Source organism: Muntiacus reevesi, chromosome 20 (genome assembly GCF_963930625.1).
Source record: "Muntiacus reevesi chromosome 20, mMunRee1.1, whole genome shotgun sequence".
NCBI lineage: Eukaryota > Metazoa > Chordata > Mammalia > Artiodactyla > Cervidae > Muntiacus > Muntiacus reevesi.
Genome location: NC_089268.1, coordinates 9,267,634 through 9,286,320, shown reverse-complemented (window position 1 = coordinate 9,286,320; position 18,687 = coordinate 9,267,634). Strand labels below are relative to the sequence as shown.

The 18,687-nt window shown below is 43.8% G+C and overlaps 1 protein-coding gene and 1 pseudogene across 1 annotated transcript; one reads left to right on the top strand and one right to left on the bottom strand.

The window, feature by feature from the left end:
* Positions 1-3,398: 3,398 nt before the first annotated feature.
* Positions 3,399-4,704, bottom strand: LOC136151845 (tRNA wybutosine-synthesizing protein 5-like; annotated as a pseudogene).
* Positions 4,705-7,744: 3,040 nt separating this feature from the next.
* On the top strand, positions 7,745-17,192 carry LOC136151258 (HLA class II histocompatibility antigen, DO beta chain). The gene is made up of 6 exons (XM_065912204.1): positions 7,745-7,871; positions 14,403-14,672; positions 15,107-15,388; positions 16,042-16,152; positions 16,416-16,447; positions 16,605-17,192. Exons 1-6 carry the CDS (start codon positions 7,751-7,753, stop codon positions 16,638-16,640), a joined length of 852 nt encoding a protein of 283 aa, XP_065768276.1. The 5' UTR covers positions 7,745-7,750; the 3' UTR covers positions 16,641-17,192.
* The last annotated feature ends 1,495 nt before the right edge of the window (positions 17,193-18,687 follow it).

Genomic DNA, 18,687 nt, shown 5'->3' with positions numbered 1-18,687 from the left:
ACGGGGGAGAATGAATGAAATAGCTGAGGGAGATTCAGAGGCGTACACCTCCAGTTACAAAAGAAATGTGATGTGTCACAAGAATGAAATCCACAGGGTGGCTAAAACAGTGAATACTATGATAATAACTTTGTATGATGACAGATGGCATCTAGATTGATCATGTTGATTACTTTGTAATGTATAGAGGTATCCAATCACTATGTTGTACACTTGGAACTAACATAGTGTTGTAACCTAATTATATCTCAATAAAAAATAATAAAGTCACCAAGAGAGCAGTTGAAGAGATATTTTTGCCAGGTAATAGAGAGAATGATTTTTTTTTAGCACCCTCAACGAACAGCTGCATCTACCACGCCCAACTTCTCTCACTCCCTACAGAACAGGGAGGGAAAGCGGAAGAGGGGTGCAAAATGAGGGGTGAGTTTTGGGGGGAAATCACAGAAAAGCCCATATCTCTATGAAGTAGAGCTCTTGGTTGAAGTTAGGCAGCAAGGGAAAAATAAAAAACCCCCATCTTAGTTTTCAAACTCAGGTAGAACAAAAAACAAGAATGTGGGAGAAGGCAACGAGGCATGACCGCTGTCTTTATCAGCTGTCTCCCCGAAACCTTTGGTTTCTCTGAAGACCTCGGGAAACCCAGATCTCCCACTGGGGACACTGACGGGCAGCACAGAAAACTCAGCAAAGCTTCTGACTGGACCACCCAGCGGCTTCGATTTACAAAGCTGCATCAGCGGCCACTGGCAAGGGAGATTCCCGGCTGGTATCACCTTCTCTCTTTGGTTGACCTTGCAACCTTTTCCCACAGATGTCATTCCTTGTTCCTGATCCATGAGACCACTGCCTTCTTTTTAAGAGACAGGGATGAAGTTCTATCTTGGCACCAGAATTATAATACGATTCTTCAGTCGTTTTGACCTTTTGTACATCTTATTGCAGGGATGTTTAAGATGTAGAAATGAGGTTTTCCTGGGTTCCCAAGTAAGAAATACAGTGCAATGAAAACAGCATAGCCCGCGGGCTAACTTCCTGTGAACTTTGGTTCATGCTCTCATTACTTCACCTGCAGAAGGGAAGTCATGATAGTATCACAGTGAAGGGTTGTTCTGCTGAGTCTCTCTCTCCCTCCTCCTGCCCCCCATATTCACACTGTGCCTAGAAAAATGATTCGTGACAAGCAGCTGACAGATTTAACTCTTACTGTTATGATGCAGTCAAGTTAGATTTCAGAACGTACGCGCGGTGGACACATCCACACCGGAAGTAAGAAAGAACAGCGCTGCTAACTTCCGGTTCAGCATCCGTATCCTCCAGTCTTCCGGGTCTAAGGACGCCTTCTCCTCCCTGCAGATGCACGCGCAAGCCCCATTTACTGTGTGTTCCCTGGGCCCCACGGTCCTCTTATTCCCACGGGCTCTTCTTTGTCTCTGAGAGAAGGTGCAGGAGTCCGGCCAGGGGGCCGGCGGCGGAGGAGGGAAGACAGGCTGAGACCTGTGCGGCCTTCTCATCTCCGGCTCTTACTGCTTCTGGTGCCCCCAGGTCACGTCCTCAGTCACTCAGCCTCGAGCAAAACAGTTTTCTTCTTTTTCAGATGGGGTGAGGTACATGGGAAAGAAACATAGGTATCTGTGTGAAGAAAGAAGGAAATTAAAATTCAGCGGCTCGAGCTCCTTCGAATGGCTCCCCCCGCCCTTTTTTTTTTTATTTTTTTACTCAGCACCGTACCCGCCCTTCCAACTGGGAGCAACACCCCCACCCAGCTCTAGAGCACTCACAGCCATAACACTCACACTCACAACGGGTGACACAGCCCCACACTTGGTCAGTTTCTGGCCTGTGGTCAGGCTCCTAATTCATAAACATTCTCATCTACCTGAGGACTCTGGGCGACATTCTGGTTCCTGTCCTAGCAAGTTAAGTGAGGCTGTGGTAACAAGGACGCTGGTGCCCTTTTTTTTTGGCCGCAATGCACGGCCTATGGGATTTTAGTTCTCTGACCAGGGACTGAACCCGAGTCCCTTGCGGTGGAGTCCCGATCACTGAACCTCCAGGGAGGACCCATTATCAAATGCCTTAATTAAGCAAGTTATATCTGATTTACATAGCATCTGTTGAAAGTTCAGGTGATTCTCCAGGGACCTTCTTTCCCCGATGACTCATCTAATTAGACTGCTTTTATATACTGATTTTCAACGTTTGGATACAAGCCTGTTTTGGTTGACTTGGTGATGTTGCCAAAATTGGACCTCTTTACATCGGTGCCAGATTACATCTTGGAGACAGAGTTTTGGTGAGGTATAAGGAAATAACTGTATTCCTTTGCCAGGCTGGTGGGGGGGGCGGGGGGGGCGGGCACAGGAGAAGGAGGTAGTGAGGAGTCTCACAGTGTTCAAGGCGTAGGGAGGGGGGTGGTCAGCTTGTGGACATTCTTCTGATTGTTTGGTGATTATCTGGATAATTGGTTGGTGATTATCTGGATAATCTGGAATTAGCATCTTCAACCTTCTGGTTCCCAGGATCTGGGGTCTACATGCTTTTGGGCAGCCTAGAATTAATGACTTCCACCAGGGAGCGATTTCAGTATCTGCAAAACAACTCACAGGATATGACTCAGAATATTATCTATAGTCCTTGAGGAAGAACTAAAGGTCTTTGCCTTTGTATAACAGCTCAGCTATTATTATTTTGTCTTATTTATTTATTTTGTGCATTTTCTCATTTCTTTGATTGAGGTTTTTCTACAGAGGAAAGGCAGGTGGAGGACATGGGTGGGGGGTCTATTCTGGGAAGACTTCATAGGGTCCTGGTCAGTTACAGTAGGGGAAGAGGAAAGTCCTCCAGAATTTAAGGATCAGTGCGGAGTATTCTTCTCTTGGGGTGGCTAGAACTAGTCTCTAGCAGCTATAGGAGAGTAGGAGCTGCAGTTTTCTGTATGCCCAGATCCCTGGGCAGGGCATGTTTACTAACAGTAGAGGGGGCGGGATGTCACAGGACACTAAAGGTTACAAAGTTGCATTTTACCTCCCCCACCTCATACATATTTAATCTATAAATCTGAGATTGAGCTGCCTTTCCTATTTTGTGTGTGTGCATGCTTAGCCGTGTCTCTCTGTGATCCTCATGGATTGTACCGCCAGGCTCTTCTGTCTACGGGATTTTTCAGGCAAGAATACTGGACTGAGTTGCCATTTCTTACTCCAGGGGATCTTCCCAACCCAGGGATGGACCCCATGCTTCTTTTGTCTCCTGTACTGACAGGCAGATTCTTTACCACTAGTGCCCCCCTGAGAAGAATAAATCTTTAAAAAGATAATTTACCTCTTGTTACACTTTTCCAGTATTTGAACTGAATTGTATTTAAAAGTTTATGTTCTTTGCATTCAGTTCATTATTTATTCAAAATTTTTGCTATAGGCTTTATCTTGAATGTGCAAAACCATTTGCCCTGCATGGAAGTCCCTATATTCCTCTGGCAATTCTGCAAGGGTTTTTAAGACTCTGTCCAAAATTTGTGCAGCTCTTGATGCTGCTGTAGGATCTTTGTCTCCATAGGTATCCATTTTAGTATAGCATTCAGAGGGAAGGTGCTTCCAAAAGACATTCACTCCCACTCCAATCTCTTCAGAAATTATATTATGGAATCATAAAGCAGGAATGAATAATACATATCCAGCTTTAAGGGAACATTCATACCATCTAGCCTTGGAAAACAGTAGATATTTAGATAAGTCTGGGTTATCTATGTTCAATACTTCTGATTTAATACCTGGTAATCATAAATATTGGGCATCTTGAGGACTAAATAGTATAATGCATTTTTTTTTCCTGTCACTTGTATTGAGAAGTTATCCATTACATTATAGTGGATCCAAAGTTGTAACTTTGGTGAGCTTAATTTGAAAAACACTGGAAAAGAACCATTCTTTGAAGAATTTTGGAAACTCGATATCTCCTTCCGATAAAGGAAACTGCTTTCTGATATTTGCAAGATCCTTTCTCAGCTCTTCCCCCGGTGATCCTAGGTCATCCTTCTCAGTCTTTCCTATTATTGCTCTCCGGTGGCCTTATGAAGAAATGTCTCTATATATCCTTGTAGTAAAAACTGGATCCACAAAGCATGAAGTACAGTAGATCCTCTGATATAAAGAATTCCTTAGTGTTTTCTTCAGTTGTGCTCTGTACCAACTTGTTAAAAGTTTAAGGAAGTCCATGGGGCAACTGCAGCAACGTGAATCTTCACTTCTTTCCTCCTTCTGATTTGGCTTAGGTGATCCACTGTCCATCTGCTTGTGAAAGTGAAGTTGCTCAGTTGTGTCTGACAATCTTTGTGACCCCATGGACTGCAGCCCCCCAGGCTCCTCCATCCATGGGATTCTCCAGGCAAGAATACTGGAGTGGGTTGCCATTTCCTTCTCGAGGGGATCTTCCTGACCCAGTGATAGAACCTGGGTCTCCCACATTGTAGGCAGACACTTTACCGTCTGAGCCACCAGGGAAGTCTTCTGTCCATTTGCTTGTACGTGCTCCCAAGTCAATTCCTTTCAACACCAGGGGTTTTCTCTGCAGATCCAGGTGTCCTATGAACTGCTCCTGCGAATCACCCTCAAGCTGGGGTACTGGGACTCACTGCCCATTCTCCTTCAACTCTGGGGAATCTCTGCGTTTCGCCTTTCTTTTCCAGAATCTTATTTCCGCCATCTTCAGCAGAGTTCCTTTGTGACCCGTCATCTGTCTTCCTCCTACACTTCGTGTGCTTGGAAGTGCCAGGCCTTGAGGATTTACAGCTGGTTAGCAGTTAATGTGGAAACATGAGAACCTCGCCTGGGGTGTCATGCTTCATAGAAGCTTCACCGTAAAACCCTCTATTAGAGCATCAGGGATTTGACTGGCCTTTTATTTACAATTTGCTATTACATTTATGAGTAAGAGTATTACATTTATTACATTATGGAAAGAGTATTGCATTTGTGGGTAGCTGAGGGCATCTTGAGGAGAAGGCAATGGCACCCCACTCCAGTAGTCTTGCCTGGAAAACCCCATGGACGGAGGAGCCTGGTGGGCTGCAGTCCATGGGGTCGCTAAGAGTCGGACACGACTTAGCGACTTCACTTTCACTTTTCACTTTTCTGCATTGGAGAAGGAAATGGCAACCCACTCCAGTGTTCTTGCCTGGAGAATCTCAGGGATGGGGTCGCACAGACACGACTGAAGTGACTTAGCAGTAGCAGCAGAGAGCATCTTGGCATGTTCGGTAAGACATAGCTCAAGTATTCCAGACTCTCTGGGTCTACTACCGTTACAGTCCCACCTTACATACCCATCAAAACATGTGTTTTCTTAGGGAAGTGAAGAAGAAAAAGATTTACTGTATTCTTCTCCCATGCAGTGAAGTAGTGTGCATACATTTATCTATTGTGGCCAAACACTAAGTTTTAAGGAATTCTGACACATTTTTTGTTTCACTGTTTATTCCTTCTTTGTTGTCCCCATGTACTGGGTAGTCTGAATTATAACATTTCCTATTGGCCACTTGTGTCAAATATCAACTTTATCAGCTTCATCAACTCTTTCTAGATGGCTTGAATTTTCTCTTCTTGGGTGCCCAAGCTTTAAAGCTGATTTGATTCTTCCTGACACTACAGTGGATTGTTTCTCTGTCACTCCACCCAAATTTTACATTTCTTCTGGACCAGAAACATGTCTGTTTCATCTTGCAGGATTCACAATATTGGGCCATGGATCGAGAGGCATATTGAATAATAATACACTTATAGATTACTTTGGAGAAAAAGAAGTCTTGCTCTCCTTACTTATCAAATATTTTTTCCAGTTTCTTTTCAGCAGAAGACCTCCCCTTGTTCTAAAATAAGTTTGTTGAAGCCACACACAGCTTGAACTTCCTCATACCCCTGTTTTTCAAATCTTCCTATTTTAATCCTGTGTCTGAAAAAGTGTCTTTTCTTTTTTTTGAAACAATGCATTTTATTCTTTTTGCCTTCTATTTATATGTACGAATCTAGCTTGAAATTACACTCAGATTCATACATTCCTGATACATATCAAATTAGCCAATTTCACAGAAAAAAATAATTTTAAACCACTGTCACTCACTGCTCACTTTCATCACCGCAGAAGGTAGCTATAAAAACAAGTACTAACATTACAGGTGACTGACTCTCAGCATAGAGACATATCACTTTTAAGCCCCCCAAAAAAGTATTGGGTTTGGTCCAAAATACATTTGGATCAATAGAATTTTTTGGCCAACCCAATAATATCATTAACTAAGAAGGTTATGGGGTTTCTCTGGTGGCTCAGAAGGTAAAGAATATGCTTATAATGTGTCAGGCAGATTCTTGAGAGTCCCTGGGACTGCATGGAGATCAAACCAGTCAATCTTAAAGGAAATCAGTCTTTAATATTCATTGGAAAGACTGATGCTGAAGATGAAGCTCCAATACTTTGGCCACCTGATGCAAAGGGCTAACTCATTGAAAAAGACCCTAATGCTGGGAAAGATTGAAGGCAGGAGGAGAAGAGGATGACAGAGGACGAGATGGTTGGATGGCATCACCGACTCAATGGACATGAGTTTGAGCAAGCTCCAGGAGATGGTGAAGGACAGGGAGGCCTGGTGTGCTGCAGTCCATGGGGTCGCAAAGAATCAGACACGACTGAGTGACTGAACAAACAACAAAACAGTGCACAAAGGTCAGCTTCCAAAATTCCCGAAGGACTGGTACGCCTACTACCGTCATTTTCTCATTTTAATTCAACCTTTACCTTTTTGAAATATTGCCTCTTCTTTTAATAGTCTGTTCCACTGAAGGCTACTGGTGCCCCATTAATTATAAAACATAATAATGCTTTTTTTCTCTTTTATCCTCTTTAAACATTGTTTCAAATCTACCTTTATTAGCTTAAGAAGTTTGACATTTAGATTCACTATCCATGCTTATGTGTTATTTTCATCAAGTTATTATAAATGTAAATCCATGAGAGCTATTGTCTCCCGGATATACACCAAACTCTTTCCATATTTTTAAATTTTTATTGGAGCATAGCTGATTTACAATGTTGTGTTAATTACTGTTGTACACCAAAGTGAATCATATACACATGTCCACACTCTCTCTTTTTATCCTTTTAAACATTTTTTTGCAGCATTTTATTTTTTCAAGAAGCTTCTCTCCAAGTTTGTTTTTCCTTCCCTCTCTTGGTTTATAGGAAATCCTCCTCTCCAGATAATTCTCAGTCTCTTCCATTTTTTCTCTAGTAACCCTTTCCCTGAGTCCGCATAAGGCCCAGGCCTCGGAATGCTGTCCACTGTCGTCTTCATTTATTGCTCTGTGTTGGCAGTATCAGTCACCGCATCATCATGGAGATCTACTGGCCGCCGCAGGCCAGGGACCATGCTGGATAATGATACAAAGATCCATGTAGACAATCTGCCTAGTCCTTCTGAGACCACATACTCTGTAGAGCAGTTTTTCTTTTTTCTTCTAGTCCAGTTTCCAAGTACCTGAACTGCAGTCCATGATTCTGCAGGTGATCAGTTCTTGAGTGGTATCACATGACTTTATGAAGGCATCCTACCCAGCACCTAATGACTCTAAGTTCCTCTAGCTTGATTGGTTATCTGGATGAGGAGTTTCCAATCCCAGGGTAGACAGAAAGACGTCTCTGCTCTGCATGAATATTTGACTGAGTGTGTGTGGCCAAGCCCCGTTCTAAAGAGGTGAAGATGTTCCTGTCTCGTTTGTTTTCTTCCAGAATGAGTCCTAGCTGGGTTCCCTGGGTGGTGGCCTTCTTATCCACGGTTCTCAGGCTGGACGCTTCTGTGACTCAAGGCAGAGATTCCCCAGGTAAGAACACAGTGGTTTCTTTCAGGTATACACACTGACATGGGGAGAGAGGCCTTCCCCTTACAGGTGCAGCCTCCAGTCCAGACAGGAAGCAGCTCTGGCTTCAGAGTCTTCTTTCTCACAGAAAACCTTTCCCTCCCGCTTTACCACATGAAATGGACCGGCGGGGAAAGGACTTCCTGTCCCAGAGCCACTGATTCAATGAAAGGGAAACAGGTTGCTTGCTCAGGGTCCTTATGGTATTGATGGCCATCTGGAGAACTGTGAAAATTGAGGCAGGCTGAAAATAGCCACTGTCTTTCAGCCAGGAGTTTGATGAGTGTGACTGCTTCTATTTGTGACCGTTTCTTTATGCATATAAGGACTTGACTGCTTCATTTGACATTTTTAAGCCTCTGTAACATCGTCAGATTGTACCAAGTGATTTGACAAACAGGAGAAATTGAATGTGTGATGCCTGTCCTCAGGTTACCAGGTATATATGCTTACTGGTATTTGTCTAGCTGAGAAGTTAAGCTTTGCAAACATGAAGTGACAGTACATTCCAAAAACATATTTATCAGAAGAAAACAGGATACAGCATTCTAAAAACAGAACCTCTTTGAACGTCAGTCTCGTTAAATACAAAAGAGGAACAAAATCTAGGGGTGGGGAGGGTGGGTGTGAGGAGATCATTGTTCTTGGAGAACAGAAACCTCTCTGAACTTATAATTTCTATTAAACAACAACAACAACACACACACACACACATGATCAGTAAGATCTAAACTCTGACACAGATCTGACTGAAAAATCATTTTTTTTTCTAATTTAGACTGTAAGATGAAAGAGGGAATTGGAGATTAGAGATTCGTCTGAGTTTGAGATCAGTCTGGCTGAGCCAGGAAGGATGTTGCCCTCCTGACACTCAGCCCAGCAGTTCCTCTGCACTTAGAGATGAAAGCAGATCTGCATCTGAGATCAGGAACGGTCACCCTTCACATCTCAGCCGAAGTGCCCTTTCTTCAGGGAGATCGTTCCTGGTTGATTGGCACTATGAACCCATTTGAATGTCCTTTTACGTTGTTCTCAAGTGCGCATAGTGGGGTTCTCTCTCCCAACGAGCTCACAGCGCTTGTCATCACTCGCTTCTCTCTATCCTCTCTCCCTCCCTTCCATTCCAACGTGTCTGCTGTGGCTTTCAGTATCAGGGTGGCTTTAGAAAAGATGGAGCCGTTTTCTGTGTGTATTTAAAATATTAGTAAATGTCATCATGTGATGAATTACATTCTGCTTTTTAAAAAAGTTTAATTTTTAATTTTTTAAAATTAATTTTTATTGGCGTATAGTTGCTTTTCAACGTTGTGTCAGTTTCTCCCATAGAGCACGGTGAGTCAGCTGTGCGCACACATGTACCCCTTCTTTTTTGGATTTCCTCCCCATGTAGGTCCCCGCAGAGCTCTGGGTACAGTTCCCTGTGCTCCACAGTAGGTTCTCATTAGTCATCTGTTTTATACATAGAATCAGTGGTGTAGATCCATCAGTCCCAAGCTCCCAGTTTCATCCCACCCACCTCCCATTCCCCACTTGTATCCATACGTTTCTTCTCTATGTCTGTGTCTTTATTTCTGTTTTGCAAATAAGGTCATTTATACCATTTTTTCTAGATTCCACATACATGCATCAATATTTGATATTTGTGTTTCTCTTTCGAACTTGCTTCACTGTATGGCAGTCTCTAGGTCCAGCCGCATCTCTACAAATGACCCCATTTTGTTCCTTCCTGTGGCTGAGTAGTATTCCATTGTACGTGTGTCCACGTCTGCTTTCTCACATTCTGCTTCTTGTCTTACCTGACCCAAATGCTTTTGAGTTCTACCTTGATGGTGGTGTGCGTGAACTGAAGCCCTGTCTTTATTGATGGGGAAGCAGGTCAGGAAGGGAAGTGTCTGTTTCTATGTGAAACCAGTAGATGCAGAACTAAAACTCCAGTCAACTGAGACCTAGCCCACGGCCATTTACCAGTTTCTGTCTTAAAATTGTCCATATCTTCAAATTTAAGACAACTATCATTATCTTAGTCTGTTTAGACTGCTATGACAAATACTACAGATTGGGTGGCTTATAAACAACACACATTTATTTCTCAAAGTTCTGGAGGCTGAGGAGTCCAAGATCAAGTCTCCAGCCTGGTTGTGTCCTGGGAAAGGCAGTCATCCTGCTTCAGAGCTGGTGGTGCCTTCTATCTGTGTCCTGACGTGGTGGAAGGGGCTGGGGCGCTCTCTGGAGCCTCTTCTCTAGGGGTGTTAATCCCATTCATCAGGAGCCCATGCTCCCAACTGAGGTACCTCCCCCGACACCACCAACTAATACCATCATCCTTGGGATTTGAGATTTCAACATATGAATTTACCATAGTAAACAATCACACTTTTTCTTCACCTATGAAGATTGATTAAATAACTTTGGAAAATTAAAACTGTTTTGGAGAACCTGAACCATCTAGAAATGAGGTACAGTGTATGAAAGTTAATATAGAGCTCAAACTAATCACTACCAATACCAGCAAGGTACTTTGAAAGTAGAAAATCCAAAAGTCTACAAGCAATAAATGCTGGAGAGAGTGTGGAGAAAAGGGAACCCTCTTACACTGTTGGTGGGAATGCAAACTAGTACAGCCACTATGGAAAACAGTGTGGAGATTTCTTTAAAAAACTTGAAATAGAACTGCCATATGACCCAGCAATACCACTTCTGGGCATACACACTGAGGAAACCAGATCTGAAAGAGACACGTGCACCCCAATGTTCATTGCAGCACTGTTTATAATAGCTAGGACATGGAAGCAACCTAGATGCCCATCAGCAGACGAATGGATAAGGAAGCTGTGGTACATATACACCATAGAATATTACTCAGCCATTAAAAAGAATTCATTTGAATCAGTTCTAATGAGATGGATGAAACTGGAGCCCATTATACAGAGTGAAGTAAGCCAGAAAGATAAAGACCATTACAGCATACTAACACATATATATGGAATTTAAAAAGATGGTAATGATAACCCTATATGCAAAACAGAAAAAGAGACACAGATGTATAGAACAGACTTTTGGACTCTGTGGGAGAAGGCAAGGGTGGGATGTTCTGAGAGAATAGCACTGAAACAAGTATACTATCAAGGGTGAAACAGATCACCAGCCCAGGTTGGATGCATGGGAGTGGTGCACTGGGAAGACCCAGAGGGATGGGATGGGGAAGGAGGCGGGAGGGGGGCTCGGGATGGGGAACACATGTAACTCCATGGCTGATTCATGTTAATGTATGGCAAAAACCACTACAATATTGTAAAGTAATTAGCCTCCAACTAATAAAAATAAATGAAAAAAAAAAAGAAAATAGAAAATCATAATGGCAAATGGGTTTGATTTTTATTTACTTATTTACTTTAAATTTATTTTTATTGAAGTATGGTTGAATTACATGTTGTGTTAATTACCGCTCTTTGGCAAAGGGACTCAGTTATACATGTATATATGTATATATATAAATATATACATTCTGTTTCATATTCTTTTCCATTATGTTTTATCACAGAATATTGAAGGATTTGGATTTTGTTTTTGATTTGGAGTTTTAAAAATAATTTTAAAAAATTTATTTCATTACTTTAAAGTGCTTGGTCTGCCTTGCTGCCTGGGCTCTTCTCTAGCTGGGACAAGCAGGGGGTTACTCTTAGGTTGCGGTGCATGGGCTTCTCTCACTGCGCTGGCTTCTCTTGTTGCAGAGCGCGGGTCTGGGGTGTGCAGGCTGCCGTAGTTGTGGCTCCAGGGCTCTAGAGCACAGGCTCAGTAGGTGTGGCCCGTGGACTTAGTTGCTCTGCCACAGGTGGAATCTTCCTGGATGCAGGAGTCTCCTGCATTGGCAAGCGGATTTTTTTTTTTTTAAACCACTGAGCCACTAGGGAATCCCTGGATTTGGATTTTTAAATTTATTCTTCAGTGGAAGTGTTTAATTTTAAAGGCTCCAGAGAAGGTTTAAGTTAAGCTTATATTCCTTATCACCATGTTATTACAACCACTATAACTGTACATAGAGGGCCAGTGATGGTGATGATGATGATAAAGGCATATTCAAACCAGGAGTTAATATTATTTTGCTCAAAGTTGACAGAGGGGGTGAGGTCTCTGAGTAATCGCGCACAGGAAAACATACAGGAGAAAATTCTTGAGAAAACCCAGATGAGCGGGGAGTAGAGGGGAAATTTACTCCACACTACTGTGAGTCTCCTCTGCATCTTTTTTTTTTTACCCCACCTCCATCTTCCTTTCATTTTGCTCCAGAAGGAATATATAGAATGAACCTGCTGATGGCAAGAAAACTGAACTATTCCATACAGGGTTGGTTGGTTTTGACTTTGATAATAAGAGAATTAAAAGTCTGGGCTTCTGAAAGCCTGGGTTGGAGACACAGAACATTGTCTAGCAAAACACAAACAGTCTATAAATATTGGTCAAATGAATGTATATTTGTTGAATGAATGTTCGTGTCTCTGGACTCATTTTGAGTTGCTTCTTTGGGTGACATGTCTCCTATTTGGCTGGCCTGATAGGCTGGACCTCAGGCTTCTTTCAAAGAAGAAAGGGTGTTCTTTTTAAAAAAAATTTTATTGGAGTATAGTTAATTTATAATGTTGTGTTAGTTTCAGGTGTACGGCAAAGTGAATAAGTTATACATATACATACATCTACTCTTTTCATTATTTTTTCCCCCATATAGGCCGTTACAGAGTACTGAATAGAGTTCTGTATGCTATACAGTAGGTCCTTCTGTTAGCTATTTTATATACAGTGGTACATATATGTCATTCCTAATCTCCCAATTTATTCCTTCTCTTCTTACCCCTGGTGACCCTAAGTTTGTTTTCTATATCTGTACTCTATTTCTGTTTTGTAGGTAAGTTCACTTGTACCCCTTTTTTTTTCTGATTCCACATTTAAACAATACCATATGATATTTGCCTTTGACTTACTTCACTTAATATGATAATCTCTAGGTCCATCCATGTTGCTGCAAATGGCATTATTTTGTTCTTTTTTTATGGCTGAGTAATCTTCCAGATGTTCAAGCTGGTTTTAGAAAAGTAGAGGAACCAGAGATCAAATTGCCAACATCCGCTGGATCATTGAAAAAGCAAGAGAGTTCCAGAAAAAATCTATTTCTGCTTTATTGACCAAAGCCTGTGACTGTGTGGATCACAATAAATTGTGGAAAATTCTGAAGGAGATGGGAATACCAGACCACCTGACCTGCTTCTTGAGAAACCTGTATGCAGATCAGGAAGCAACAGTTAGAACTGGACATGGAACAACAGACTGGTTCCAAATAGGAAAAGGAGTACGTCAAGGCTGTATATTGTCACTCTGCTTATTTAACTTATATGCAGAATATATCATGCAAAATGCTGGGCTGAATGAAGCACAAGCTGGAATCAAGATTGCCAAGAGAAATATCAATAACCTCAGATATGCAGATGACACCACCCTTATGGCAGAAAGTGAAGAAGAACTAAAGAGCCTCTTGATGAAAGTGAAAGAGGAGAGTGAAAAAGTTGGCTTAAATCTCAACATTCAGAAAACTAAGATCATGGCATCCAGTCCCATTATTTCATGGCAAATAGATGGGAAACATGGAAACAGTGGCTGACTTTATTTTCTGGGGCTCCAAAGTCACTGTAAATGGTCATTGTGGCCATGAAATTAAAAGATGCTTGCTCTTTGGAAGGAAAGTTATGACCAACCTAGATAGCATATTAAAAAGCAGAGACATTACTTTGTCACAAAGGATCATCTAGTCAAGGCTATGATTTTTCCAGTGGTCATGTATGGATGTGAGAGTTGGACTATAAAGAAAGCTGAGCACTGAAGAATTGATGCTTTTGGCCTGTGGTGTTGGAGAAGACTCTTGAGAGTCCCTTGGACTGCAAGGGGATCCAACCAGTCCATCCTAAAGGAGCTCAGTCCTGGGTGTTCATTGGAAGGACTGATGTTGAAGCTGAAACTCCAATACTTTGGCCACCTGATACAAAGATCTGACTCATTTGAAAAGACCCTGATGCTGGGAAAGATTGAAGGCAGGAAAAAAAAAAAAAGATTGAAGGCAGGAGGAGAAGGGTATGACAGAGGATGAGATGGTTGGATGGCATCACCGACTCAATAGACATGGATTTGGGTGGGCTCCGGGAATTGGAGATGGACAGGGAAGCCTGGCATGCTGCGGTTCATGGGGTCTCAAAGAGTCGGACACGACTCTGAGTGACTGAACTGAACTGAACTGAATATTCCATTGTATATGTGTACCACTTCTTTTTTAAAGAATGGATGTCCCTTTGCTAAGAGGAACCAGGGTGGGGCCCAGAGGAGCAGAGGCTACTTCGTCAGATTTACTGAGGTCAAAGCCCTCCTCTCTAATACACATGGTCCATCGTAATATACCAGGTATGGGTGTTCTAAAGATGGGGGCTGGTTCATAGTCTTTTTTTGGTTTTCCAGAAGATTTTGTGACCCAGGCAAAGGCTGACTGTTACTTCACCAATGGGACAGAGAAGGTGCGTTTTGTGGTCAGATTCATCTTTAACCTGGAGGAGTATGCACGTTTCGACAGCGACTTGGGGATGTTTGTGGCCTTGACGGAGCTGGGGAAGCCTGACGCTGAGCTGTGGAACAGTCGGCCGGACATACTGGCGAGGAGCAGAGCCTCTGTGGACATGCTGTGCAGACGCAACTACATGTTGGGCGCACCCTTCACCGTGGGGAGGAGAGGTGAGGCGGAAGTTGGAGTCTCCTTGGTGGGAGCCTGGGCGTGGCTCTTCTTCCTTGTCCTGGGCAGTTTCCTGCTTCAGGATATCTATCCATCAGGGTCAGGTGCAGGGGAGACTTTATATGATCTGTCCCCAGTTATGACTCTCTTACTGTCCTCAGGGGTCAGGTCACTGTGGTCTTGGTCCCAGATACCAGGGCTAGTGTCTTCCCGAACACAAGGAATATTGTGGGTGTGGCTGATAAAGCCTGCATCCTCCTTGGGGACACTGACATTTCCAGTGTCTGAGTCCTGGGGGTGAGCTTTCCCCACATTTCTGGTTGCCACGTGGGTGATCTGGGAAAGAGATTCAGGGCAGAGACAGCCCCTGAAGGCAGTGTGGTGTTGGCCCTGTGGACTCCCTTCACCACCTCTCGTTTTTTCTCTCCGCTCCTAGTACAGCCAGAGGTGGCAGTGTATCCGGAGAAGGCCCCAGCCCTGCAGCACCACAGTCTTCTGCTTTGCTTGGTGACAGGCTTCTACCCAGGGGACATCGAGGTCACCTGGTTCCGGAATGGGCAGGAACAGAGAGAGGGGGTCATGTCCACTGGCCTCATCAGGAATGGAGACTGGACCTTTCAGATGACGGTGATGCTGGCCATGACGCCTGAGCTTGGGGAGGTCTACACCTGCCGTGTTGACCATCCCAGCTTGCCGAACCCTGTTTCTGTGGAGTGGAGTGAGAACCAGCTTGTACTTTCTGGACCCAACTCGAGTCGATCTGGCTTGGAACGGAGCGTGTGTTACCTCCGAATTCATGTTGGCCACAGCACTAGTTCCTTGCTCTGACCTGAAGAAGTCCTAGAGATTGGGGTCATTGGGTGGGGTCATTGGGTGGGGAGAAACCATGGCAGACAGCTATCCTTGGATCTTCCAGGAAATAAGGAGGTCTAATCGCCTTGTCACTCACTTCTGGTTTTGGGAACTTGCATCCTTTGGTACTTTGACCTTGGCATTTAGGGGGGCATTCTTATTGGCCATCAGAATCATTAACAGAAACTCCATGAGTACAAACCTTGGGCCCAAAGATGTATTCTTTCTCTGGACAGCACTTATTGCCGTCCAGCACAGGTCCTGGGATTTCAGGAGAAAATGTTAGTCGATCAGTCATGTTTGACTCTTTGGGACCCCACGGACTGTAGCAGCCAGGCTCCTCCGTCCATGGGATTTCCCAGGCAAGATTACTGGAGTGGGTCACCATGCCCTCCTCCAGGGGATTTTCCTGACTCAGGGATTGAACTGGGGCCTTCTGCATTGCAGGCGGATGGAGTTTCAGGAGGGAGCACCAAACATTGGGAGTTTTTGGCCAACTTTGAGACCTGTTTCCCTTAGGAGCTCAGTCTGAATATTCTTGGAGAAAGATGCTGGGTGGAGCTGCAGCCTTCCTGGTCGGGCTAGTCTTCTTTCTGGTGGGAATTGTCATCCACATCAGAGCCCGGAAAGGTAATAAGTTTTGAGGAGCACCCTGCCACCTATCCCCCAGCTTCCCTCACTTTCCACTTTTCCTAACGTCTAAGATGTGTGACAGGGGAAGGCTGACCATACTTCTCAGAGATCAGTGGGATAGTCTTTTATGAAGCCAGAAACATTCTCCGGGGGGAGATGGAGTTCTGATATTGTGGGTCATCTCCCACCACTCAGTATAATCACTTTTGATCCTAATTGATGCATTCTATTTCTTCCTTCTTTTTTTTTTTTAATTCCAGGACGTGTGGTGACTCCGTTGCTTGGCAATGAGGTAATGTCTCCTTCCTTATCTTTGGGTCCCAGATCAGTCACCCAGCCTTTGGCAGAGGGAGGGATAAGATGTAAGTGGCTCTGGCTGGGTGCGCTGTCGGCTGAGTCCTTGCCCAGGAGGGTGGGGACCTCACGAAACTTTATCGCTGTCCCTGCAGGTCCCAAGAGCAGTGCTTCCGCCACAGCCCCACTAGGTTCTAATTGATGCTTCTCCCCCGAAGGCCTGAAGAGCGATCAGGTGGCCCTGGACCAAGTGAGGGATGCTGTGAGGTCAATGTTTGGGGTGACTCATTCTGTGAGACCTTGGGGGAGTCCTTAACTCACTCTGGAGGGCTGCCTTCTGAGATCACGCATCGCTCACCCTCCTGCCCTTCATCCTCCTCCTTGTCTACATGAGTCCTTATTTCCAAGGACAGTGCCCAGAAATTCCCCCAAGACCTAGCTCCTTCCAGCCCCAGATGGTCCAGCCCTAACCATCATGGTCTTCGACTTTCTCTCCTCCATACGCAGCCCCGCAATCTTCAGAACTCAAGTGTTCAGATAGTCACTGCTCCCTTTTCATTGTTTTTTGTTTGTTTTTGGCCGCACTGGGAGGCCTGCGGGATCTCAAGCGCTGTGACCAGGGATCAAAGCTGTGCCCCCTGCAGTGGGAGTGAAGAATCATAACCCTGGAGTACCAGAGAAGTCCCATTTTCATTGATTTTTAAAGTCTTTTTTTTTCCTTTAAAATAAAACCGAGATACCAACAACCACATAAAATGTGTAATTTAATACATGACTTAAGACAAAACCCTTGTAATCAACACCCAGTTCAAGAACTAGACCTTTTCCAGCCACTGCAGAAGTCTCTCTGCTGTGGGCCCATCAAAACTCCCCCTTCCTCTTCTCAAAAGGAATTACATGTTTGCCAACTATTATACACAGGATGGAGGAACAAAAAGGTCTTACTCTTTAGCACAGGGAACTATATTCAGTATCCTAGGATAAATGATGATGGAACAGAATACAAAAAAGTGTGTGTGACACACACATAGAGATGAATCACTTGGCTGTGCAGCAGAAATTAACACAACGTTGTACATCAACTATAACTCAATAAAATTTGCAAAAGTAATCGTGGGACTTCCCTGCTGGTCCAGTGTCTGAGACTCTATGCTCCCAGTGCAGGGGCCTGGATACAAGCCCTGGTCGGGGAACTGGATCCCACATGCTGCAACTAAGAGTTTGCACACCATAGCTGAACAAGACCCTGTGAACCACAGCTAAGACCCATTGCAGTCAAATGAATAAATAAATATTTTAAAAGAGCAAATTAAATCTTTTTTAAAAAATAAAAAGTAATCCTATCTGGACCGTTATATCAACTATTTAAAAAAATTTCTTGGTGGTCTGTTTACTCAAGTGTAAATTATTGGACACTCTAGCTTAGGAGTCTTTTTAAAAATTTAAATGTCTTTATTTTTAACTGGATACTTGCTTTATAATATTGTGTTGGTTTCTACCATATATCAGTAGGAATCAGCCATGAGTGTAGGTATGTCCCCTCTCTCATGAACCTCCTTCCCACCCCCCACCCCATCCCACCTCCCTAGGTCGTCACAGAGCCCTGATTTGAGCTCCCGGGTCAAACAGCAAATTTCCCCGGCTCTCTGATTTTCCACATGGTGATGCACATATTTCAGTGCTGCTGTCTCAGCTCATCCCACCCTCTCCTTCCCCCGCTGTGTCTGTGTCTGCATTGCTGCCCTGCAAATAGGTTTTACCAGTACCATGAGAACCGATGGTTCTGGATTCCATATATGTACGTTAATATATAATATTTGTCTTTCTCTTTCTGACTTACTTCACTTTGTGTGATAAGCTCTAGGTTCATCCACCTTATTAGAACTGAGTCAAATGTGTTCCTTTTTATTTAGCTGTCATTTATGTTTATTCACAGTTACAGTTTTGTCCTCCATCCCTTTTTGCTCCTTATGATGAGTGCAGTGACATTCCTGAGCTCTTGGTCTGCACAGTTCTCTGCAGTCTGGGTTTGCTGGCTGAATCACCCGGTGCCGATTGCCATGTTCCTCTGTCCCCTGCACGTCTCGCAAATCGGCATCTGCTTGAAGTGGTTGGATTAGACTTAGATGTCATTCCTATGAAACGTCCATAGGTGGCGCTGTGATCTCACCATGAGACACACACACTGCTTGTCTCTTGGTAATGTTAGGAACCGTTGCCTGGGTCAGTTAAATCCCT